This window comes from Mesocricetus auratus, unplaced genomic scaffold (assembly GCF_017639785.1).
Source record: "Mesocricetus auratus isolate SY011 unplaced genomic scaffold, BCM_Maur_2.0 Super-Scaffold_100006, whole genome shotgun sequence".
Classification (NCBI taxonomy): Eukaryota; Metazoa; Chordata; class Mammalia; order Rodentia; family Cricetidae; genus Mesocricetus; species Mesocricetus auratus.
This window is the reverse complement of record NW_024429190.1, coordinates 93,676,199-93,704,103: the sequence shown is the minus strand read 5'-3', so window position 1 is coordinate 93,704,103 and position 27,905 is coordinate 93,676,199. Positions and strand designations below refer to the sequence as shown.

The 27,905-nt window shown below is 38.3% G+C and overlaps 1 protein-coding gene across 7 annotated transcripts in view; it reads right to left on the bottom strand.

The window, feature by feature from the left end:
- The window catches only part of Nrg3 (neuregulin 3), a 985,840-nt gene that overhangs the window by 21,183 nt on the left and 936,752 nt on the right, over positions 1-27,905 (bottom strand). For all 7 annotated transcript variants that reach the window (XM_013121168.3, XM_040747666.1, XM_040747663.1 and 4 more), the window contains exons 5-6: positions 13,480-13,582; positions 6,550-6,676 (exon numbers count right to left, since the gene is read on the bottom strand). In XM_013121168.3, the coding sequence (XP_012976622.2) occupies positions 6,550-6,676; positions 13,480-13,582 (230 nt within the window). The remainder of the gene's footprint in view (positions 1-6,549; positions 6,677-13,479; positions 13,583-27,905) is intronic.

Here is a 27,905-nt window from a genome sequence, read left to right as displayed (position 1 = left end):
TGTATATGAATATAAAGATGAATGTATGAATCAATAAGTTAATACTTGATATGTTGAACAAGAACTCGTGCTTCAAGAACTACTCAAAAGTAATGATTTTGAAGATTACTTTACTCCTGGATTAAACCTACAAGAAATGTCAATGTCTTCAACTTACTCTCACTATTCAATTCAAATATTACTGGCATGGAGCAGGCCTCAGACCTCCCTTTGAAATTATTCAGAGATTTTTTTCTATGTATTTAAGCAGCTTTATTATAAAATAGGATATACTTACATATTGTCAGAAAGAAATGGGCCCTACATAGACAGATAGTGAACATAGTGCAACTGTGCTGCCCAGAGGTTGGAAGCAGCTCAACAAAGGTCAGAGTTACAGGTCATTCCTTAGACAATTCTCATTCCTCTACCCTAAAATCAATGACTCCTGTCACAAACCCTTCGCCCCACTTCCCTACCTCTGTGATGTCACATAAGATTTATATACTCCTAAGATTGTTTCCTGGTGTTGCCAGACCTACCCTTCACTTGGATACTGTTAAAGGTGGACCCCTTGCCTCATTTGGTTCAACTAAAGCTTCCTCCTCTAGACTCTGTCCATACTGCCCAGCTGCTACATTAATAAATCTCTTGACTGAAGGATGATTCCACTTAACCTGTTCATCTTGAATCCCTTTTCCTCTCTCTACCCAAATCTAATACATACCTGCTTCCACTATTAGCCTGTACACATTCTACAGTCACCAACCATTGGTATTGCCCCAATCACAAGTAAATATTAAATAAATACTATTGACAGTTATCATGGGTGAGTTAGGTATTGCATTCTTTATTCTTCCATTTTAGCATTCTTTACTGTCTTTTACTTGTCGTGGCAGCATTAGGGGCCACCTAAAGAAACCTTTCCTTCTGATCAAATGAATGGAATCTCTGGCTGACAAAAGGACTAACATTCCAATTGGGAAGGTTAATCATCTAAAGGACAACCTGTCGTGAAGACACTGCTACCTTAAGCCATGCTAGAGCTTGTAATTGTAACTTCATTTTCTTTGTTTCCATCTCTATTCTAAGCATACTCTACCTAATATTTGAGAGTTCATTGTTTTTCCCAAGACCCACTCCTGCCATAAGGCTGCTGGTCCATCATGCAGCTGACCTCCAGTTGGTCCTACCTCTTCTTTATCTCTGCTTTCTAGGCAGTGGTTCAGATTTACAGCTTGCCTGCTTCATCGTTTTCCTTTCAAACTCTAATAAAATTATACTCAAGTTACCTTTTGGGTCTGCACTTAAGTTCCCTTATTAATGAGACAAAGGCCCCCAAGAGAGGACCCTGATTTCCCCATAATTCCTACCGAATGATACTCTCACCCATAAACCTGTCTTTAAAGTGGCTATATAATTTTCTTACCTTTCTTTGTGGTTACGAATATGCTTTCTTGGTTTTATGTGAAAACAGATCTCCTCTCTTTTAATGTCTATCTATCTGATCGTTGAACTCCACTGAAAAGTTTCATGATATTGTCTTGATGGCTCTGGAGGCCATAACTCTCTCCTTGGTGCCTTCTCATCCAGGACACAACCAATGAGAATAGTTTACCTCTAAATCACAAACAGTCTACTTTACTTATAAACCTACTATCAACTTGAGCCAGAGTTGAATATGTCTCTAATATCATGTGACTAAGAGTTTCGGGGGCTGGAGAGATGGCTCACAGGTTAAGAGCACTGACTGCTCTTCCAGAGGTCCTGAGTTCAATTCCCAGCAACCGCATGGTGGCTCACAACCATCTGTAATGAGATCTGGCGCCCCCTTCTGGTATGTGCAGACATACATGGAGGCAGGATGTTGTATTCATAACAAATAATAAATAAATCTTAAAAAAATAAGGGTTTCATCTCCTGTTGAATGACTATAGAGTGAAATATTTCCCATGAATATTTAATAAACTGCAGGGATGACGGACACAGATTACTCATTTGTTAAACATTGCAATTAGCAAAGAATTTGAGTAGTGAACTTGCACTTCAAGATAAAGTTGAGGTTTGCCCACTATCATAACCAAGTTGGATATAGTGTACTCTTTGGGATGGAGATAAATGTCCAAATATTCACAAGACAAAGCAGGTAATGGCATTGGGTAGGTGTTCACAGATCTGCAGTGGTTATGTTTGTAACCAGAGCACAGAGTCTGACAATCCGTAGCATCCCTGACATTTTGGGAAAAGAGAATATTTGGTTAAGGGAGGAGCTCATGCATTTGAGAATGTTTTCGTGCATTTGAGGATGTTTTTCTGAGACCCTGGTTTGTGCTCACTGCATTCCAGTACCACTCTTCTTCCAAGGTTTCCAGACTTGGCCCAACGTGGAAGAGAGGCAAACCTTCTGAGAGCACAGGAGAGCCCCTTTCCTTACACAGATGCATGCTTGCCTTTGAGATGCTTTACTAGCTTGCTCGTGGAATTGACTTTTCCAAGATCCTGATCTTGTTCCCAAGAACATTGTTCTGTAGGTGACTTCCCAAACGTTAAGTAGCCAGCCTTACAAGTGCACCCTCAGCCTCCTTGCAATCTCTCCCCCATGTGACCTTGCTGCTAGAAAGAGATGGGAGGCCCTGTTTAACTGTGTAGTCTTATAATTCTCAGAGTTCTTACAATGAGCTAACTCCCCCCACTTCTCCTGGAATCAGAGTTCATCTACCTGCAGGCATGCTGCATGGCATATTTACTAAGCTTGATACCTGGGCTATGTGAACTCCCTCCTCTCCTAGAAATCTTTGAAAATGGACACAGGGTACTAGGTCTGTCAGACTGGGAGTGTCTCTTCTCAACTCTGTCATGCAGTTCCCATGTATAACTCTCCTTATACATTTCTTACCATGCAAGAAGACTAATTCCTTTCCCTCCCTGTCTCCTTCTCTCCCTCCCATTGTCTGTCTGTCTGTCTGTCTGTCTAATCTGTCTATCTTAAGGCACTCCTGTCAGGTTTATAAAATGGAGCCTCGCTTTGCATAAAGTCTTGCTTACCGTGTTTTAAATATAGTTTCTTCCTAATCCTCTCCTACCTCAAGACTCCATCATAGTCTGAAGACCTTTTCTGCTAATAAACATTGATCCTCTAGATTATTTATGTGACAGATTCTTATCTGAGTAGACTGCTTACACTAGACTCATGTTTAACAGGTGTTGGCATTTCCTCCCAGTTCTTTCCTGAAAGAATATATGGATATAGATATGTATATACCTGCAAACTTACAAAGAACAGTTTTTCTCAGATTACCTCTAGCACCTTCACATTTTAATATTCATCCACCTGAAAATTATAAAGTTTTTTTCTATGGTTCTGGTCCTGCAACTGCACGGACTCCCTGCATCCTTTCTTTTATGAATTTCTAGAAAGCATTGAAGTAACACAATGTTCCTTTTGAAGGACTAATTAATATCTATTCTCCATCAATGTTTCGTCTCAATTTAAAGTATGAAAAATTTGCAGGCAAGCTGCTATTTGCTTCCTGCAATAAAACTGAGCATGCAATTCACCAAAGAAGTAAATTGACCAGAAATATGTAAAGATTATATTTCACTATCAAATAAATGAATACAAATTTCAAAGAATACTATTTCCTACTATTAAATTAGCATAGGAAAAGTTGACAAAGATTTGACAAAACTGGCAACCACCCACATTGCCTCCTAGGGTTGACCTTGTGGGAAGAAGTTTGTTCACCTTAGTCAAGTGTAATTAAAGAGATCTGCTTATTTAGACCCTTGAGGGGCAGCCAGCAATATGTAGGATACAGTTATATGGTGTGTCTAGCTCTTCCATGCAAGCTGTTCTTCCTTCACCCTGATTGGTCTCTCCTGGTCTCCCAACTTCTTTTCAGCCATTTACACTTATTATCTCCTGGAACTCAAATGAAATGCCATGTAGGTGGAGGTCTGCCAGAATTCATGACCTCAAAATGTTTCTTTGTGATGTGGACTAATTTGAGTTACCGAGAACAAGTGAAGGCAAGAAAAACCTTACAAGTGGTGCAGATTTTCTGCTTGGAAAGGAAATTCTTCATGTAAAAACACCTAACTGTGTGCTCTACCAGGACAATGCTACTCAAAAATTCTTCCTAAAAAGGAAGACACTAAAATCTGCAAAACAAACCTAAGAGTAACCCCATATTGTTCCTGCTCATATTTCCATAATCTGCCTTTTCCACCTTGAAATCCCAAAGCCCCCTTTTCCCTTAGCATGAAATGCCATTTAAGCCTAAATTCAAAATATCCCTTTGTATTATTGACTCCAGCATATTCCATGTGTTAGATTTATGATGAATTTATACCTTAAACTCTTTTCTCTTGTTCATCTGTCTCCCATTGGGAACCTATCAGTAAGAGCCTAGCATGGAAACAGACATTTTTCAACTCATGTCTTTTTCCTGTACAACAATGATGGTGATACAAGAAGATGCCATCTGCACTTCCCCTGAAGCCCAGAGGAAATGATACAGTAGAGACTATTGCTACCCTGTGCCAACACCAAAATTTTCTGAGTCCAGGAGGCTACAGAGGAGAGGGGGAAAGTCAGGGAAGGGATAGAGACCCTAAAGTCATATGTGCTGAAGGTCTTTCGAATTCTGGGAAACCTATAGGTAACTCATTTCTTCACTGTAATTTGAATCATAATATTCAAGTCAGGAGAAGTAAAGGAAGACAAAGAATGAAATTTTCCTTTTAATATCACCATCAATAATAGAGAAGAAACTGCGTGCTTCTTACAATGGCTGGACAAGGAAACTATAATGAGGTCACTTTGTTGAAAACTATGCAGTTACCTCAAATGAGTGTGTGGTAATCATATAGAAAATAGACCTGACTGCTTTCCACACATCTAGCCTATGGGCTGTAGAAACCATAGCCTATAGCCTCTCTCTAGGTATGCTTTGATCCACATGGTGACCTCACACTAGAGGAACTGAACAAATACAAGCTTAGTCTTCCGTCATTCTGTTCTACTTTCCCACAATGACTCTTCCCCCATAGAGTACCTGGAATCAAACTAGAACTCCAGGAACTTGAAAGGCCTTTCAGGTTTGTTCTCACCATACCTGAACACAGCTCCTTGGCTTCCCTTCCCAAAGCATTTTCTGAAAAGGACTTATGATTATAAATGTGGATCTCCTAAACTCAAAGGGAGTTTTCATGAGGACCTAGAGGTCATTCTCTTAAATGCAATCATCACCAAAGGTGGAGGCTCTGTCTCCCAGCACTAAGGAAGGTACATTTCTGACCCCAATAACGGCTAGCCAGCAGATACAGCTGCCTGATGTAATTTACACTGTTCAACCCTTTGTTCTTAATTTGCTGCCTCTGATTAAGGCCTTGCTCAGCTCTGTTCAGTACTCTCCTCCTCCCTTTACCAGACCTGGTCACTGCTGAACCTATTGAAGTTAAGTACAGCTCATGCTGGACCCCCTTTCCTATTCTATGTTAAGTTACTGATTACAGTCTAGCCCTGCTGCTTCCGCAGGTGTCTGGCTTTGTTTATTACTCCCAAGGCCAGTTGCTAAGGAACTGAAATCCTCATCATGGTGGCTGTTGAAGGTGCTGGGATTATACTCATTAGGAATCATTAGCAAAGGCATTCTCTCTGTTTCTGAGCAGAACAATCCTGCACATTGCCATGAATAAAAGTTTAGGGAAACTTTGCTGCGAAGCAATTCAGATTTATGAATTTCACATTAAATCAGCTAAGTACATCTGTTACACTCATCATAATGGCAACTTTTGGGTAATGATTTCTTAGAATCACAAATGATGTGCAAATTCTCAGCGATTTAAGCATTTGGAAGGGCATGCATGTGGCCCGGGTGATTGCCTATTATCCTCAAACACCAGGATTACACCATAGCCTTTGTTCTATTATTTCATCCCAAGGAATTTAGAAGCAGAATCTCATGTGGGAGCAAAGAATTAACCCTACAAGGCATGTCTCAGCATGTGTTAGATAGCATCCCATTGTGTTTAATTCACTATTTTACAGTGTATCTCAGCAATGACTAAAAGTACTTCTCATACAATGAAGCAGACAGTGTGTGTGTTTGGCTTCCAGATTTAAGACCCACATAAAGCATCAGCCCTGCTATTAGAAGAAGTGACTCTGTGGCCACATTTCTCATTTAATCCTAACTCTTTTAACTCATGTCCTTTTTAACTGACTTGGATGTGAGTCAGCCTTCAGAAACATGACATTGTATCCCTGCCATATTTTCAACACAAAGTAAAGACCCAAAGTGGTTAATAGAACAACCAAAATTTGAATCATTGTCAGAGATTGCTTATTATGAAGGATTTGGATCATCTTTCTCATTTCGGATTTACACACACACACACACACACACACACACACACACACACACATTCGTAAAACTGCAAGACGATTTAAGCAAGCATCACTACAGTACTGAACAGCTCTGCAGTTCTGATCACAGGTCCCGTCCTCCCTCTGTACCTAAAATTCTGAGATGGGGCAACAAAGGAATGTAGGGGTGTAAAGCTTACACTTTGTAGCTGTACATGACTCTTCATCAAGCTCTCAGACTTTGTCATGGTGTTGGGTGACTTGAGGCTGTAGTTCTTTCCATTCTGTGACTCCTTCAGCTGCTCCTGGATTTGTTTAGCTTGTTTCCTGCAGATATGAATATGTGGGTAAATATTTGCATAGATATAGTTGGCTGATATGTGAAGTTTTGTTTTTGCCATATCCATATTTGTCCCATGTTAAAGCTAGATAGGTAACCTGAGCCACAGCGGCAGCTCTTAACCCTTTCAACCACCCAAAATAATACCTCTGACTATGGATAATTTGGCATTACTCCTTATCATAGATGGGATAATAAATCATTGACACTCTTAAAAAAACACATTGTTATAATGTGTTCTTATAGCCTTAACTCCCCTGGCTACAAGCAGTCCCTAACATGAAATTACAGATTCTCCAGAGAAATACATAAACTAAAAATTTGGAGCTAGGGCTTAACTAACATTTTGGCAAAGGCATACTAATATTTATACACTTCAAATATATGTAGCTTTTAATCTGCTGGGAGAGCTTATTTTATGTTACCAGGAAAGCAAATAACAAAATGGTTGACTTTTTTTTTTTGGATGGTGCTGAATCTAGAATTCCACATAGGCTAGGTAAAACCTCTCCCCTGAGCTGTATTCTCTAACAGAGTTAACCTTTAATGAGCTAATGATTACCCAGTAATTAGCAATTCATTGTTTTAAAGTGCATTACTCTCATTGTTTTTATTTATTTCTGCAATAAACCTTTGTAATCAGGTAGTGTTCTACCCCCATTTAATAGATCAGAATGCCAAGACATGAAGAAATGAAGTCATTTGCTTACGGATGTTCAGAGTTGAAGGATTTCAAACTACTCAATTTTGCTGCAAACTCTGCTCAGAACCCCTAGTCAGAACTGTCAAGCCACTTGTATAAGGTCCTTCTGCTTCCTTTAAATGGGCAAGTAGAGATTGTTCCAGGACTTTGAGCTCCCAAGAAAAGTGCCCTTGCCTGAATACGTTGATATTGTTTATACCATTCAGCATCTATAGCAGAACATCGATCAAACTACTGTCTGCATAGTTTTTTCCCCAGAGTTTCACAGCAATTATATATCATTTCAAGGCTCATAAACAAACTTTTCTAAAGTTTCGTTCTCCAGTTCTCAGCCAAGGAGACATCCCCTTATAAATGGCCTCTGATATAGCAAGCTTCCCAGGCAGGCAGAGTTCAGACAGGCTCCCCTATCACAGAGACTGACACATAAGATCTCAGTCTGCCATTCATCAGTTTCACTACTCTCATAATTACTTAAACTTCCTTGAGCCTGTTTCCTTACATAAAATTCATAAGTGCTATCTCCCATGGATACCATGACAGCTACAGGCAAAGTGTTCCTTCCCTTTTTGTTACCCAGCATGCTCAGCATTATGGAAAGATGCTGCAGAATTGAGGACATTGCCCCAAAGATAAAAGATTGTACTAATTGCCTCTCTCACACAACACTTTCTAAAGGATTTGAAGGTAATGAGCATCTTTGAATTTAAACCCCAGTGTGAAGTAGCTGTCTGTTTAAACATTTCTTTAATCTTTTCAATTATTTGGGGGGACTTTTAGGTCTAACCCTCTCAATTGCTTTAATCCAGTTAAAGTGTTCTATCTACTTCTTAAGAACAAATCTATAGCCTGTTGATAAAAATAAATTTGTCTCACTGCACAGCAGCCACAAAAACAAGAATTCATTTGAGAAGAAACAGGAAATTGTGGGGGAGGGGTGCCAGACAAGTAAATCAGTAGGAAGCAGTAAGAGGCTTAGCACAAAGTAAACATCTATGGCATAAGATAGAAACACTGTCTTTTCTGTAATCTCATAATTCAGAAACTGGAAAATACAAACTTTTAAAGAAATATTTTTCATAAAAATGCCTGAATGTGTTTCATGAATCCGTTCATAATTCACCTTCTACAAGTCCTGACTCACCAATATTTCAGGATAAATGACCTTTCAGTTGGAATCTGCCTATGACTCTTTCCCATCCCATTCTGTCCTGGTCCTCTCACAAGTACAAAGAGTTTGCATGTTTGCTTCCCCTTCTTGCCTTAGCAAACAGAAAAGAGGAAATGATTAACATCTGACTGTTTTGCTCTCCTCCCTTGCACCCTGGGAAGCTAGTGGCTCAACAAGTTCAGGACCAAACTTACCAGACTACAGAGCTTTACATATCTCTGGCACATCATCTTAGAAAGGGGATGAGTGTAGTGGAACTACAGATGTCAACGCCAAGCCAGCTGAGTTTCTGAGGAAGCAGACCTTGGCACAGGAATAGCATTCAGGAATTTTATGGAATGTTTGTGGTGTCACCACTTGGAAAGTGAACAAATGGAGATTGTGGAATGGGACAAACTGGAATGGAGAGCAGTAAGGATGTAGGGTGCAGTAAGGATGTAGAACTTTGCTCCCATCTTCAGATCCTTACATTGATCTACTGTTGCAGGAGGGCTATCTCAGTGCAGGCTGTTATAGAGCATCTTCCTGTATTGTGTACTAGAAACATGAGGACAAAGGCCTCCACTGCTGAAGAATATAACCACAGTACATCAGAACATCCATGTAAGCCCAGAATCCTTTACTCAGACCACAACACATGGGAAGAATCAGGCTGCCACATTGTGTGTACATTTTACTAGCAATTCAAATTCCCAGGTTCTCCTCTCTTTTCCCAATTTTGATAACTCATCTTTACCTATAAAAATTTCCTCTCCTCTCTACGATTCTAAATTTAGGGTTGAGCCATGTGTTTAATACCTAAAGACTAGTGCAGCAAACTTCATCCTTTTTTTCCCATGTAAGTTGAAAGTAAAGAGAAACTCCTTTTTAAGAATTCAGTTTCCAACTAAACAGGTGAGCAAGGGTAAAGGCTGAAATTAATCCTCCTAGTAACTGTGAATGAGAACACATGGGCTTATTGGGACTGATGAGAATTCCTTTAAGCCTGTCTTTTGGCATTGCTGGAAGATTCAGTTATGTCCCCCAGAATTTTCTCTGAGTGGAAGATATCTTCATTTCTGATACCGTTCATTGCCCATCCCAATTTTTGTTTTGGCCTCAATTCTACTTGTGGCCAAAGTCTGTTGGAACATCCTCCATGAGTAAAGCTATGTAAAGAGAATTTTGATAGCTGTGATAAAACCCCAAGAAAACAAGGCAAAAGTTTTGTGACAGTAGTTTCTCCATAACATGGATCATTCTTGGAACATACTTTTGTGTCCCTCCTTGGTATATTAAATAAGACTGTGTATACTTCAGAGTGCCCATCAGCAATTATTATTATCCAAGTACTGGTTGTCCTCATGACTTTATATGCAGCCTGCACTTGTGACCTTTGCTTATTTGACCTTGCTTATTCCTCAGAATAACCTCAAAATATAAATTGTGTGATGCCAAGAGTAAAGTTGGCTATTTCATGAGACCTTAGTCCACTTCAGTAGACTCTATTCTTCCAGGTAGATGACAACAACTAGAATAGTAACAGTTACTGAGACAGCATTTGATGAGGCCGCACAGTGCCAAGTATGGCAAGAACAGAGAGAAAAGATCAGAGTGGTTATAGGAAATAGAACATAAATTGCTGTAAGCATGGAGCTTTTGGCTAAGTATCAGCTCTCTCTACCCAGAAGGATATATATATCCTTCAAATACATGACTCAGTGAACTCATTTGGAGAGCAATGAAAAGTGCCTTAGGATCCTGTTAGAACTGGGCCCTCCAAAGTAGGAAAATATATTATACCCTACATATACATATTATATATTACATATCTGTATTTTATGTTTGAAAATAAGATCACATACCTTATTTTATGTATAATATTGGGGAAAAGGAAAGAGGAATCTATGAATCTATAAGAGAAACATGGGGGTGTCATATAGTGGATATTCAGTTTTTGTAGGCGGGAGATAGCACTTGACGTAGAATATACCTCTCAGACATGGGAAGATTTCTGATGAGAAATATGATTCCAGTGGGAAAAGCCTTTTGTCTTCATTAATGTTATTTTTATATAAACTCATTTACTTTATCCTTTCTGCTATTTCCTACCATACTTTTATATTATTTAATATTCATATATTCCTGTATTGTGTTTTGAGCAAATCCATTCCCATACTCACCTACAATTCTTGTACCCTCTTCCTGCTACATTTCCCTTCCAACTTCATGTGTTCTACTCTTTAACCCACCAAGTCAACTGAGTGTTCCTCTTTGTGCATGGGTGTTGGACCATCTATCGGAGCATAGTAGCCTCTCAGGATTTGAATTCTTGAAGAAAACAGACACTTCTCAACAGCCATGAGTTGCCAAGAACTTCTCAGCTAAGACATGTAGAAGGAGAGCATTCCGGTGTGTACTTCTCCATCACCTTAGTCCCCTTAAGAAATCCAGTATTTAACCATGTTTCCATTGAACACTCTGACTCCTCATTGTGCTCCAGCAACAGATGTTGGTCTCAAAGCTCCCTTGCTGTCTAGGGAGAAGGACTGACGGCCCTTATGTCACACTTCCTGTTCTTGTTGTTTTCATTGTTAGAATGACTATAATTTTTTGGTTATATTTGTTACAACTGCAAATTGTACTCTACAAATAAGTGACTAATTTTGTCTTCATAGCAATTTGCTTATTGCTCTGTAAATATAATATTACTACCCAATTTCTTTCTTGTACACAGCTGTTAAAACAGACACTCCTGATGTCAAGCTGGGTAGGTCTACCCTTTGTGGGCTCAAGTGTTGCTCTTAATTTGGTATCTATTCATCTTCTAAGTTCTGGAGTGGAAAGCCATGAATATTAACAACTCAAGCCACCCTGAAGTGTTTCTGATTTGAATACCCCTTTCAATATCACCTCATTTAGCTGTTACCCTAGTTCTATAAGGTAATTTTTTAATTCAAATTTTGCCAAAAAAGAAAGCAAAAAGGAAATATTCTTAGTGACGTGATCAGCGGAAACTTGGAAATCCCATTGCACCTGTGGGTAGCATAATATCCTAACCAATATCCTCATATGGCCTCACCGGGGCTTCACAAGAGCAGGGAATTTCCCAGCTACCAGCAGCTTTGCCATTCAGCTAAAAGATCAGCACAGCCAATTTAATACTATACTTATAGAATAGACTGGGAGTCACAGAACCATATTTGTAACTTTTTACTGTGTTCCTTTCCCAATTAAACATTTTAAAATAAATTCCCATATTGTCTAGGATAAGTTCTCTAAGGACCTCTGTGTTGGCTTATTCCCCAGCTTGGCATTCAGATAGACTAGTGAAGACCTTAAAAGGTACACCCATTGAAAGGTCTTCTGGTTACTGGAGGTATTCCCTTGAAGGGGAGAGGGAGACACTACTCCTTCCTTTGTTGCTTCAAATTTTGCCAAGAGGCAGAAGACCCTCTTCTGGTCACACTGCAGCCATGTCCTGCCACACCCTGTCACTAAAATAAGAGGGCCAATCAATCCTGGATTGAAATGAACAAAACTAAACCCAAATAAGGCTTTGCAAGTTCAACATTTCACCTCTTTGTTAGGGCAATAGAAATTGACTAATACATTACTTAATAAATGCATTAAAAACACAATTTGGAAAGTTGCAATGGCAGAGACTTAATCACTAAAAGCCCAGTGTGCCTGGCACATGTTTGGAAATCACAGACAATAGTTACAGAGATGTGGCAGAAAATGTCATGTGGCATGCTGCATAAGGGTCTGAGTAAGAGAAAAGACATTATGTCAAAAACTAAGGAAGGTGAAATATGGACTTTAGTTTATACAGTACAATTATTAGACATTATTGTGACAAGAATACCATGCTAATACAAGACTGTAATAATAGGGGCACTAGTTATAGAGTGCATGGGAATTCTCTGTACTGTTATTATAGTAGTTCTGAAATTATAAAAGCATTTGAGAAAAGTCTGTTGAAATAATAGTCACTAATCCTGTAGTCATGCCTCAATATTTTTTATTTAAAGGCATAATTGTAGCGCTCTTTAAAAATTGACATATATGACTTACAGATAGGGTTATGACTGTATCTGGCAAGTGGTCCATTTTTGGAAGAGAAAATAGACAGAAAACAATAATACAAATAAAAGCAATTGCATATTGGCTGTGATTTCACACAGGCCACAGGCATGTCACAAGAGCCAATGTCTTAAGGCTGAAGAACCCAATAGACTAACACTTTGATCTGCAACTCCTATTTTAAGTACAGATGACATCATTTTATAAACAATTTCATCCACGTCCACTTATAAAAAAATCAGAGTTATGAGCACATTACTATGCATATATTTGTAATTCTACTTTATGAATCATTATAAGTTCCTTCATCTGTGGATAGTTTCTTGTAAAATGAGAGTCACAGAATATTCAAGTTCTATGTGCCAGTGTACATTTTTTGGTGTTTTTTTCATTAAATATGACTTACATTTTATGAGTACATGGTATAAACTGTTTGAAAGTAAACTGATATTTTGTGTACATTTTTTTTCTTGGAAAATAATTTTCCTATCCATAATGGTTGATAGCATTTAGGCTCACAGCAGTGGTTCCCCCACCCCCACCCTATTCCCTACTGAGAAGAATTTGTCCTTTAGTGGAAGCTGTTGAGTCCTTGTTAATGAAGATAGGTGGCCAAGTTCTGCAAACAATCACTGTGTATCTGAAACCTCCTCCAAAGTGAATCGGAGAACCCCACCCTCACCAATATGGCTGCCTACATTCACTGTGGCCCTTGGAATGCTCTAATTCAATGCAGATCATTGGTGAACCAATGTGCAAAAGGTCTCTCTGCTTGGAGTTAAAATCAAGACTATAAAGGGAAAGAGTTTTCTTTCAGATGTAACCTTTAATCACCAGAGAAATTGTCTTACTTGCTTTTGAAGTAGAATGCTGCACAGAACATGCCCACGATGACAATTCCAAAGATGATACATGAAATTGACAGCACCTGCCTTTGATAAACGTCTTCACTCTCTGTGAATTTGAAAAACAGAATTAGAATGGATGCTAGTTGGGCACAGAGGCAGCAATCTCCATCATTGTACTTCTGAGCTGGTAGGAAACTTCAAAACCAACTTTTTTTTCCTGTTATGATTAGGAGAAAAATATGCGAAACTTATTATGAATCAGTTTCTTTGTAGAAGTCTACACTGTAACTGGCTATTACGTTAAAATTTTCCCTTTTGGTATTTACCCAGCCATGTAAGTACTCATGCTCATACATATAACAGTTTGATAAATATTGTAAGTGAATTTTATTATTTCTGAATATTTAGAAGCATGTTTTGGAAACTGTAGTGGGTCCTAGTTAATGAATTAGAAGGTGAGAGTCTCTACACTTTCCAGTGCCAGCAAAAACTGACTTTTTATTCTGTGGTAATTAGATCTCTGTGTTGTCTTATTTTGTTTAGTTCTTGGTAATTCATTATCCATGTTTCTACTACTCTGATATTGATATCACTTTATGAAAGAGATTTTCAGTATTTATAAAAATATCATGTTCACCATGTTCATAGCTATTTCAGTTCCATGTTCTAGAATAGTAAACCAGTGTGGTGTCTTGTCTCTTGCAATCATAAAACATGCCAATTCAAACACTTCATTTTCAGTCATTACAATTTACACTCAACCCCTTTTCTAAAATATGCTTAGTAAAACAATTATGCCATCTTATTAAGAGCTTTGGCTTCATAGATTCTAGAACTTTCTCTGCAAATCACCATCCTTTTGTTTTCACTTTTCTCTTTAAACACATAAATAACCATAGTCCATGATCACAATCATTCACTCGAATGTTAATACTCTCTTCAACTATGTCCATGTACTTTCCCATGAATCCTACACTTACATTCAAGAAACTGGTATCTTCACAATACCTCCTTGAGTGCCTCATAACACACAAAGATGACTGTGCTACTGCACAGGCATTTTGTAAGAGATGAAGGCTGAAAATCAGTTTTCTTAGGTGAGCATCAAATCCCTGACAATGTCATCAACTCTCTGGATCACATATCCATGTTCATCCATCTACATCAACTGTACTCAAACATCTGATGCATTGAAATATCCCTTATTCTCAAATATTTCTCAGGTTCTAAGGAGAATGAAGACTGTGTAGAGAAACTACTCCAACCTTCTAAAATAACACACATAACATTAGCACATCCATTCTTGTTCAATCTCTCCCTCCCTCTATTTCTTTCTAACCTCTGTTTCTCACTCCCTCTTCATTAATGTAACTAGTGGTTCCTCAAACTTCAGTGTGCTTTTCAGTCACCTTGAAATCTAGGAGAGTTTAGGTACCCTCACTTGCTCCTGGCGCTTTACTGAATAGTATACCTCAATGTGTACAGAACTTTTGTCTTTTGAAAAGTCCTAGGTGACTGTGATGGAAAAACTTTATGAAGCACGGAGTGGAGGCATGCCTGACACGTGAATCACCTACTTCATAACACCTGGGGAGATTTGTTTCCTTGTGAGAGATCCTTATAGTATCCATGTTGGACCATCTAATAGACAAAGAGAATTTAAATGAATTTTATTTCATTTATAAAATACATATTATAGTTAGGGAATTGTTCAGCTTGAAGAAATACTCTTCTTTTATCAAGGAATAGTTCCTTGCCTTATACTTTCCCACTGTCCTTTGAGTCCTCTCATCATTGAACTTTAAAGGAATTACTCTACAAGGCCAGAATACCTCAGTGCAAATCTCAGACAAGAACTCAAAACAGCTCTCATTGTCACACACTTGACATTCTCTTAATAAAAAGTACATTGCAAATAGGTAAATTTGTCATGGGAAATGCAAGTGTGTGTAGATAGAATCTAAGGGTCTCTATGACTTGCCTACTTTAGCAAGTTAAGAAAAAATATTCAATGAATAGACTATTAAGAAAATAACTAAACAAAATAGCTTAGGAAAGCCTACAAACCCTTAATGAAATCTCTCTAAAGCTGGACATAATAGTAGGGATTGCTCACCGTGACAAAGAACAGCTTTATTGAATGAACACACATAAAGATAAATACATATCATCATGAAAATACTTTGACCTTAAGCAAACAATAATGTCTACTTGCACCACTTCTACTTGTCACTGTCTTATAATAAGTGTACTAAGGGAAAACTAGAAATAAACCCATTCCATGTGAGGCAGTGGATGAAAACCTATCTTTTTAGACATTGTGGTCCCCGGTATAGGGAAGCTGTTGGGCCGTTGGAATCTACCAAGGACCAGGGGGAGTGAACTTAGCATGTTTATAGTACACAGTGGTGGAAGAGGAAAATAAAAACAGTGCTTGTGCATGCACTTAATAGAAATAAAATATCCACATTTGAAAGAAAGTCATTGTAACTTCACAACACCTAAAATTCAAAGTAAAGTTTCACAAAACATATGTAAGTCCTGTTTGTTGAAAATTTTTAAATCAGATTGAGAGAATTGAAAGAATAGCTATACAGATGTATATACACAGGTGTATGGTTTCTTTAGTTTTATTTTTAAATTTAAATTTAAATTAGAAACAAGGTTGCTTCACATGTCATTCCCAGGTCCCTCTTCCTTTCCCTCCCCGCCTCCCACGCCTTCCCATCAACCCCCCCCAATATCCCCTCATTTCCCCAGGGCAGGGCCTGGACCCTCCCCCCAAGAGTCCAGGGTGAGAGTGCATCTCTCATTAAGATAAGAAGACATACACTTCTGGGCAGTGGTAGTGCACATCTTCAATCCCAGCACTAGAGAGGCACAGCAGCCTGTGAGTTAGAAGCCAGCCTAGTCTACAGAGCAAGTTCCAGGACAGGCTGCAAAGCTACACAGAGAAACCCCCCTGCCTCTAAAAAATCAAAAAGAAGAGGAGGAGGAGGAGGAGAAGGGGGAGGGGGATGGGGGGAGGAGACAACGATGATGAGGACAATGATGCACACTTAGACCAGGCATCTTCCCTGGTGGCAGAGTACAAGGTAATGCAAGCTTCTGAGTTTGGCAGCACACACCTATAACACACCTCTATTGCCAGCACAGTTAAAGACGATTTGAGGCTAGCCTGAGCTGCACAATGAGATATTTACTCAAAACTAATCTCTTTGGAGACATTTTGTTATTGTTATAGCAATAGTGGCTGAATAGCTGATTTTAAATATTTGCTGGAAATAAAAAAGATTAAGAGTGAATACAACATTGTTTCTGAAGTTAAGAAAGGGAAGTTAGAGAATTTTACCATAAAACTACAGCAACACAAGAAATGTCTAATTCTAAAGAAAAAAGGAAACATATGAGAGCCTAGAAGTATGTATCTAATCTTTATAAAAGTTTGAAAATGTTTTCATAATGAAAACATGAAAATGAAATTGTGAGTATAGCAGAGCCATGTTCTAGAAAGTGACCACTGAGCAGTTTCAAATTTTCACAGAAAAAAAACTTTTAAAAAATGAAAAAATAGAAGTATGAAAATTTTAAATAAAGATATAAATACAAAAATTTCAAATTATGAATGTAAATAAAAACATTTGAGACAAAAAACACAATATGTGGGTTTGGAAAATTTAAAGCATAAAAGATACAAACTTCAAAAATGTTTACCAATCAGTAATATAGAGTCTGCCACAATATAATGTTTGTTCTTCAAAAATGCCATAATGAAATGAATAGGAGAAGCACAGTCTTGGAAAACAATAGGAATGTCAACACTCAATATGAGACCGGAACATAAAATATAAGCCACTCTCGTGACTTAAAATAAATGCCCAAAGGTTGAGATACCAATTTTGACTATATTCTATTCTGGTAATAAATTCTCCAAAGAACTTGGAATAAGTCTTCACAGAACATAAGACAATTTAAAATAAGCTATGATGAGTTAGATGAGGTTCCTGATAAAATAACTAAAAGTCAGTTCTTACTCTTATCATACAAGGATTTGGAAGAGCTTTCTAGAGTATTCATATATTTTAATAGATATGAAATACAACTTTAAAAACAGCTCCACAAACTTAAGAATACAAGGACTTTGATATGGAGACATTCCATTCCTACGCATTTAATCAGCTTTAGTGAAAAAGTGATTTTATTTTGTATGAAAGTCTACAAAAGATTTCTATTTATAATCCTCAATATAAATTGTCCAAACACTCATAAATAGGTCAGTGGGCAGATTGTGGTTATCCATACAATGGAACATTACTCAGCAACAAGGAGGAATTAATCAGTGACGTAATCAATAAAGTACATGAGTTTGAATTTACTCAGAGTCAGATGTCATGCACAGATCCATGCTATCTATATCAAGCCACACACAAAATTGTAGTAACTGAAAGTTGGTGGCAGACAAATGGGATGGATATCGTGTGACTGGGGAAATAAAGGGAAAAGACTACAGAGCAATATTGGGAATTCTTTTAAGTTATAGACACATTCATTATTTTAATTTCAGTGTTCATATCATTGGTTGATAAAAATCCCATTCTGTACCATATTAAACATTTTAGACAAGGTTCATTTCATCTCAGTTATAGCTGTAAAAAATTAATTCTGGGGTGATAAATTAAAATAATATGTTGAGACTATAAAGAGTTTTCAGAGTATAAAATGAAATCCAGAGTCCTTTGAGTTCCTTTTATAATTGTGTTCCCATAAATCCTTCTCCACATAGTAAGCAATATGAATTTATATTATATAAGCTAAGCCATACATACACCTGTACATTATGTTTATATACACACATGCCCATTACTATACATATATCACTATTAAGCATGTTAATGGTTCCCATGTTAGACTAGCATTAATATCACAAGTCTTGTATGTGAAAAGTGATTGATATGACATCTACTTTTTCTAGAATTTCTGGTATTTCACTCTGCAGAGTCTCGATGCCTGCTTTTCCCTATGTCTGCCTCCGTCCTTCCCTCTCTCTTTCTCTTTTTCTCTGTAGTATATTCTTCTGTCTTTTAGTGGCCTCTTTTCTGTTATCCTACATAATAAAACTATCTTAAATGTGTTTCACTATACTGTAAGCCTCACAAGTTCATAACACTGGATTTTCATTTGTTTATTCGTTGTGTAGGTATTGCATCCTAGCTTCTACAACAGTCCTTCTCATCTGTCTAAAAGAATAAATGAATGTGCATTACTGTCTTTTCACAAGCCATCTGATTTAAGTTGTATTGGCTCTTAATATGCACTTAGACTCAGCACCTCTGCTCTTCACACTAACTTTTCCCAAGCCCTGAACCCTGGCTCAGTCCTGAGTTGAGCAGCATTCCTGCATCAGGGGATGCTAGGCTCCTCCCACAGGGTGGGGTGGGGGTCAGGGAGTGTTGTCATTCACTTCACTGCCACTGCGGTTCTGTATTCCCTAAGCCCTCTTCACAGAATGTAGTTCTACAGAGAACATGATGAAATTACTTGTCTCCAGGCCTCAGAGGTCACCCAGGATGGTCTACCAACAGATAGAAAGAAACTTCAGATCTATACACTGGTCCCAACATGTTGCACAACTGCTCAGTTTAATTTTTTGGTCTGGCTGCTTGGAGCTGATGGCAATTCATCACAAGAATGCAGGCTGTGTGTTGGCTGAAGGACACACAATTCCGCACATCAGGATTTTCTGAGATTTTCCCAAAGTGCCCATATATGTTTCTAGGAGAATGTGAAATGAGGCTGTCTTGTGTGATGTTTCTCTCTCAGCAATGCCAACTGCAATAGCAAACCCCTCACACCTGTCTCTAAACCTAATGGAAAAAAAAGGCTGTTTTCTTTCTTTCTCTGAGACCATCTGCCATTGATTCTCTTTAAATTTGATTGCATACTTTCAAGTCCTTTCTCCTGTGAATGTCTATCTCAAACCAACGCTTCACAAGCATCCATCCTTCCTGGGCTTCATTTACATTTTAATTGCTGGTTTATGCTAGAATATTGGAAAATGTAAAGCAAACCTAGGAGAAATTTTAGGATATTCTGTTTTCCCAGTAAAGAGGGACTATTATGTGGATTTATAGGCTGGGGTGAACATTTTAAATTTGGAAGTACTCAAAGTAAAGTGATACAGAACATGTCATGGAGACCTTATTGGGAGCATATTGCCATCTTAAAAATTGTCATCCTTTCTACCCCACATTTGTAAGCTCATTAAATGTTCTGGCTCATCTTAGAAGCAAATAATTCCAAGGCATTCCATCTTGCTAGACTGTACTAAAATGACTACAGTAGCACAAGCGTGAATTTCATAAGACACCTAATCCTGTCCTGCCACTACCAATAACAATTTTGAACAAAACGCAGCAAAAATAAGATGGCTCCCACTAACATGAATAATTTCCATGAATAATCTGCCTGTTGTGTTCCCTGCTATTTGAATCTAGTCAAAAGTATCCTAGGAAGTGCAACAAAACCAATTCTGAGTTTAAATCAAGAGTGAAATTAAAAGAGTAAAAGCTTAAAGAGAATTTAGAGACCCAGCTGTGGTCAGATGATGGTGCTGTTTGTTCCTTTTGAGTCATAGGGGGTTACACAGAGGTCACACACAGTCAGAAAGGGCCTAGGAGGCATGTAATTTTGGATTTGGGATGGATTCTGGCCACCTGAATAGGTGATCACAGCTACATGACATTTAAAGTCCCCAGTTATCCCACCCAATAGAAAAGAGTAGTTTTACCTGTGTGTATTATGGGAATTATGTTAAGCAGACTTTTCTAAGATTTTAATGCATTGTAAACCATTTAATAAATTCTTCTTGCTTTTCAAAAATATGTTCCCATTGTAATATTTATCTTTGAAAATATGCTTGCTAGCTTCATGATGGGTCAACTCTTGTAAGCAAGACAGCAAACCATCCTGTGTGTTTGCATATTTCATTAATTTCTTTTAAATCATTTTAAGTCATTTTGAATTAGACCCCTTATACTTCACAAAGTGATGTTTAGAGGAAAGGATTTTAAGTTCAAATTCAATTTTTGCCATTTTTGGCTATAATTTTGGAAAGGTATTAACATCAGAATTTCTTCTCTCAAATGTGATTATTAATTGTTTTGTTCCATGTACCATTAGCCTAGTGATAAAAGTCTAGAAGTTTCTAAAATCATACTTGTTCTTTAAAATATTTTCTAAGATCAAATACTGCTAAACTATGTAGAGCTCTATGAGTAATGATAATAGAAAATGTCAATCAATGGAGCAGCTTTGCTAATTTAAAAGCCAGAGAAACAACCACAAAAGATGGAGGCTGAAATTAGACCCATGGCTCAGGGTGGTGGGTGTTAAGTTCCACGCACCCACACGGCAGTTAATAACTGCCTGTAACTCCAATACCTGGGGATCTGATGCCCTACTATGGTCTCTACACATACCACATATCATGCAACTATCTATATAGAGGCAAACACTCATATATGTGAAATAGAAATAAATCTTAAAATGAAAAGCCAAAGGGACATATTCCAAGTCCCCTCTAGACAATAGGGATTTTGAGTTCTGGAATTAAGACATTCCTTCTGTTATGGACCTAATCCCATGTAGCCTGGGTCCTATTGAAACTTTCTGCCCTTAGAGGGGATATCTTCTCTTCAACCTCTGACTTCCAGAACAAAGGCTTTTCTAGTTTTTTTCTCTAATGTATTCAGAATGTATATGCTACATGTTTCCTCTATATCTCCTCAGTGCAAGTATTGTAGTGATATTTTCCCTCAAGTGCCACCACTATACAGACATGATATTTGGTGTTAAGGATGAAGGGGAAGAAGAAATAGGTATCATCCTCATTGCAGGTTTAGTAATCCACTAGATCAGGCAGTCGATACCTAAAGCAAGAAAGAAGAATTGTGAACAGTTTGCTGTACAGTGGATAGATACATAAGGCTGTAGAGGTGCATTCTAGGAACCCCATTTTTTCAGAGAGCTCACCATGACAGAGGTGAAATGTAAATTAGAAGTCAGTTTTAGACACAAGAAATGGGCTAGCAGACATTATTTAGGTATAGAAAACAACTCATACAAAGACCCTGAGATAAATCTTTTGCAAGTAGAGCAGCATAGAGACAACAGGGATATGGTGCACAACAAATATGCCATTATAATCCCAGGAAAGCAACAAGGATGTGGTACATAATGAATGTGTCTTTATGATTCCAGGAAGTGACTGAAGCACTTAAGACGAGTACCAGGAGGTTAAAATCATATTTTCATTGTAACACAGGAATAAACTTGAAGTGGATTGTGTTGACGTACATGTAGAATCTAGTCAGGACACCATGGCACCAGCTCAGGTAAGCAGTGATGCGTATTCACACAGAAGCAACAGGACCAAGAATGCAGCAAATAAGGGGGAACTTTAGTCGATTACAGAAGGGTTAACAAATCAGTGACTTTTTACTAAAGATAGTCAGAGTAGGATGTAAAGACAAGCCTCACTCAGAGCATACCAATTTCAAAAGCATATAAAATATCAAATTAGAAATTTTGAGTATGAATGTAAACATAGGTAAATGGGCTAAGAGGTGGTACGAAACTATTACATGTCAATGTTTTAGGGGATGTGTTCCTGCTAACAAGTGTGTCTGTTTGTGTGATAGTCTCATTTAAAAGAAAATAACATAAGCAATCAAGGAAACATAGAAAAGTGAGAGGAATTCTAAATTGCATCCACATACATGCAAACGTTTACACAAGTGCATATGCCTGCATGCATGCATGCACACACACACACACACACACACACACATCATTGTAGTCATATACAGGAGCCAGGGTGTCCCCAGGAGGACAACTGCATTCTCAACATATGCAAATAAGACCCTATGTGATCACTAGGTAACAACAAAACTTGATTTCTTTGACTGTTATTTTAAAAGTCAACCTAACAATACCACCAGGGTTCCTTATAAAAATATTCATTATGTGAGGCCCTGCAGTTAAGAGTATATATACAGAAGCAAAATCATCACACTACAACAATATTTACTAATGACGCCACACTAGAAAAGGAGCCTGCAGCAGAATTCATTACCGCCTAATTCCAACACTTACTTCACTCTATCAAATCAACCTCATAGTCTGTGTAGGTCCCTTGACTGTAAGACTCTACCTTTATGTCCTCATTGTAGCAAGATTAAATTGAAGTAGATTTCTACAGCATTAATTACTGTTGGATAAAGAATGTATTCTGAAGTCTGTTCCTGAACAACAACAAAAGTTAGTAGCAGATTAAAATATTAGGGGCTTAAAGGGAGCTGCTTCTGATGAACTTCAGTTAGTAAAGAGAGTAAAATGAATATCTAGAATGGTTGGAAACTTAGAATGGCATGTTTTAACTTGGTTACTACAAATGGAATTAAATGGTCTGACAAATAATTAAGAATCATTTAAAGATAAAAGAGATCCTGAATGAGAATGAAAGAGACCCTCACAGATATCACACTTCACACTGGAGAGTGGATCCTCAGAATGTATATAATAAGGCTGTCTAGGATGCTTTAGGGACTACCAGTTTTGCTAGCCAAGTGCAGAGAGGCTTGGACATCCAGTGGGTACTACAAAACTCTACCTACAATGCAGTCATTTCCTTCTTTTCTATTTGTATAATTCATTCTGTTCTTGTTGGCAGGTATGCATAGAAAGGTACATTTTTAAAATATTTTGAAAATTAAATTAATTACTTTACAATAAAATTTCAACATTCATTGTTATCCTTGTTCCCATTCAAAGCCTATTATGGATTGAACTGTATCCCAAAAAGATGCTGAAGTAATAGCCCCCAGTACCTACAAAAGGACATTATTTCAATACGGGATATTGTGACCGGAATACCGATGTCCTCCCATATTAAAAGTATTATGGGAGATCAGTTTCTAGCAGAGAATATTAAAAGCTGAGACCTTCAGGAGTAGTTGATGCAACTCTCCAGAGTAGATTAAACTCCTTACAACAAAAGAGGTTTGAAGGATCGATACTGTCACCTCAGATACTTAGAACAAGAAAAGGGCGCCAGCTAGGAAGCAGAAGGTAAAGTCCCCCAGATCCCAAATACCTTGGCCTTGGACTGCTCATCAACCATGGTTAGAAGTAAAATTCTATTTGTGAATTACCATGTCTGAGTATATTCTTTTAACAGGCCAAATGGACTAGCATAGTATCTTTAAATTGAGACAAGTCCATGAGGCAGGACTCTAATATGTCATTACTGCGTCCTTATTAAAAGGGGATATTTGGACAAACACATGGAGGTGGGAAAGGGAAGAGAAGAAAAGGAACTACCAACAGAAGAGATTCAGGATGACTCATCCACAAGACAAAGACCACTGAAGATGACCAAGACCTTGGGGACAGAAAGAACAGTTTCCCCATCACATTCTCAGAAGAAACCAATCATGCCTTTCCCTAAGACCACAGAACACCAGGCCAAAATCATTCTTTTCCTTATGACATCACTTTGTGGTACTTTGTCACAGCAGCCCTAGCAAGTCAGTGTGACTGCCAAGCCAGCCAAACCATGTGCACTCATGATAAACACTATGAAGTCTGAAAATTGTTTTCACAGTCTCATACACATTCTATAACTTCATTAATGTAAAAAAAAAGTACCAATTTGTTTCCATGAACCCTGAACAACTAATCACTGTCCTTCGTAGATGTATCTGGCTATTGAACGCACTGCATAACACAGTTACTTAGGAGCCTTGGGTCAACTGAATTGCTTCAGGGTTGGCTACCTGATGGCATGTACCAGAGGGTGCTCTGCCAACTGGGAAAAATAAAAGGAGGCAACACTTTCTTGGCAGGGTGTTTCTTTCACCTCCTGCCTAGAGATTCCTTCTGTAATCTTTGCCATAATGCATAGTAAGGCACATTTTAATTATATATGTACATGTATAATTTTATGTGTAATATACATTATTTTAATATATATATAAATAATAAACCCACATTTTAACATATATTTATATGCAAATTAATTCTATCACAGTGAAATGTTTTTCAAATTCTATTTTTATCTTATTTCTATTCAAAATACCTTTAGATGAGAATCATCCATTAAATTTGATATGTAGAAGGAAATGGCCATGTAAATCTATAAACACATTTGTTCTCAACTTACAGTTTCTTGCTTTTCCTCTCCCTGAACATAAACCTTTTAGGTCATAATAAGCCTCATATCCTTCCTTCCTTCCTTTTCCAGTCAGTAACAGCTCTAGATAACTACAGATAAATGAATGTTGTAAAAAGTAGTTTGAGAAGAAGAATGAGTAGAAAGAAAGAAAGGAAGGAAGAAAGAAAGAAAGGAAGGAAGAAAGAAAGGAAGGAAGAAGAAAGAAGGAAAGAAGGGAGGAAGGGAGGGGGTCAGGGAGGGAGGGAGGGAGGGAAGGAGGAGAGGGAGAAAAAACCCAGGTCTTCTCATTGGTATGTCTAACATTTGCTAGCTTTCCAAGAATTATTTCTTCCTCAAATGAATTATAAGCAGAGAGCCATTCTGAATCAAAATAAACCTATCAGTGAGTTTTCAATGCTGAGAGAAAAGCTGTCTGTGACTTCTAATTTGACTTTTCAAATGCCCAAGAAATTTCTTTGACCATTTTCTCAGTGAGTTTATCATTCAGAGTTCAAGCACACAGCCACATTCTCAGATGGAGACATATGACTTGGAATGACACAATTTTATTTCTTGGCAATAGTAAGAACTTCAACAAAAGATTTATGGGAATACACTATTTTTCCTATTTTGATTGGGTAGAAGCCTAATATACTAAAACCTTTTCAGTCTTGCTTCACCGGAAAACCCATGTGAAAACCACATCTCCTTAGTTGCCATAGTGGCTCAGAACCTCCTGCAGGGCAGGAGACCTCTGCTTCAATCAACAGTGAGAGACCTGCAGGAGCCCTGTGCACATCCTCAGCAAACACAGATCCTCACAGAGCAACATGGAACAATCCTTGTGGGTCTGAACCCTCCACCTTCATGTCTCAGGTATCCTGTAAGCAGCTGCCCTGAATCAGGTGAGGATCAGATGCCACAGACAAGATGTCTAGACTCTCCACCAGCTATATAGACATCACATTTATTTTTTTCACTTACGATTTTGAGACTGTAATTATGGCATTTCCCCCCTTCCCTGCTTTTCTATGTACTTCCATTCTCTCTTTCAAACACATGACCTCTTTTTAATTGTAGTGACAAATACATATACATATACATATACATATACATATACATATACATATACACCACTCACTGGCTCAAGTGAACACACACACACACACACACACACACACATACACACACACACACACACTCCTAAGTATATAAATAAACCTGCTCAGTATGTATAAAGTTACTAGTATGTATATGTTTTACAGACTGACCATTTCTCCTGCTCTTATTATTTTTTTAGTAGTGGCTCCATGAAATCAAAATGGAGTTTAAAATTCCTAATGTGTAAGTGACATCCTGGACCTTGAGATGTCAGAGGAGCAATACACAGCATGCTTGATCTAAGCTGATATAAACACAATTTACTGCCCCTCCAGGTTATAAAAATATTCTCTTACTAGTGTTGTTAATGATAATTCAGAACTAAGTCCAACTTGGTTTTGAATAGTTTATCAAGCTATAACTGGGAGTGAATTTCATAGCTACTGGTCCCTCTCATTAGCATTCTAATGCCCTGCTACCCCACTATTTAAGTTTTACCAACTGGCCTCCTCTACTTGTTCAGTTTCTAGCTGTTCAGGAATCTAGCTTGCCCAGGACCCCATCACTAATTTGATCTAAAATTTATCTTTAACTTTCTGCCCTTGTTGATAAGGAGGCCACTTTCTCTTCACTTGTTTTATCTTCAAAAATGCAAACAAGGTCCTCTAAAGTAAACTGCATATTAAAGTGTACAAATATAAACTGCATAATTAATTAATTTAAAATATAGCAGCATTACAAATAAACATGAACATTTAACCAACACCTATATCAAAATAGAAAACATGACCAGTTGCCTAAATCCAGGGTACCTCTTCTGGAGTAATGAGTACCTTGTCTCCAAATGTACCCAATAAATACATAAATAAAACATAAAAGAAAAGCATCAAAACAGACAAACAAAACAAACTAACATACAAACAAAAAGAGTCTTGGCATGAAAGCTATAGTGTGACACAGTGAGTCATAAAGCCTTCACTTTAATCCATATATCTTTACTTATAAGTGCTCATTGCTATGAGTCATTGGTCTGGTTTGAGGTTTCTAGCTTCTGTGACACTATCGATAATGACCACTCACTGGGACTCTTCTTGGATAGCCTGTTGTTCTGGGTTGCAGAAATTCTTCAGTTTTGAATCTGCAGGTCCAGCCCCTTCAAAGGTTCCAGCAGTTCACAGGTGAAGTGGATGTTGGGTGGGCTAACTCATAGCCCTGATTCTGGGTCTGAGTGATACCTGTGCTGTCAGCCTGCCAGATCTCCCTTGTCATCACCACCAGAGCAAGTTCTTCAGCACTGCCCTGGCGATCTCACCCACCACAGAAGATGACAAGGGTCAGTTCTCCTGTTCTGACACCCTGAGGACTGAGTCACTCATGCCCATACAACCAGGACCAGGTCTACTGTTCACCTGGGTGAGAAGCAGGAACTGCTCTCTCGACTGCTGCAAACAATGAGATGCAGGACCAGCTCTCCCACTCTTGTGTTTCCAAAGCCAAATCTCCTGCTTACTATGACTTGCAAGTGATGGGCAGAGGACATCTTTCCCTCACTCATGCCACCATGAGGCAAAGTGGGACAGGGTCAACTTCATTGCTCTAACATTGTCTGGACTGGGCCTCTTCTCCCAGTGCTGCAGCTGGTGAGGGAAGGGAGCAACTCTCGAACTCTTATGACCCCAGGGCCAAATGTCCCACCTACCACAAGCAGCAAAGACCAGGGGATAGGGAAGAGCATCTTTCCCTCACACACTCCATCATATGGCAGACGAGGGGTGTGGCCATATCTTTCAAGCATGCTTGTGGGCCAGATCAGGGTCAGCTCTGTTGTGCTGTCCAGGCAAGACAGTAGGCCTGCTCTCCCAAATTATGCAGCCAGTGATAGGCATGGTCAGTTCTTCTACTGTTATGATCCTATAGGACTGGTTTTTCTATCTGCAGTAGGTGCATGGTGGAGGGACATATTTTCCTCTACCGCATCACCACATGTACAGTACAGGTAGTTATCCCACTCTCATGCCTTCAGGGCTGGCTAACCCGTCTCCCAGCCAATGAGATCAGCTTTACTGTTCTACCTAGGTACGATGTAGGCCCACTCTACGTAGTGCTGCAATTGGTG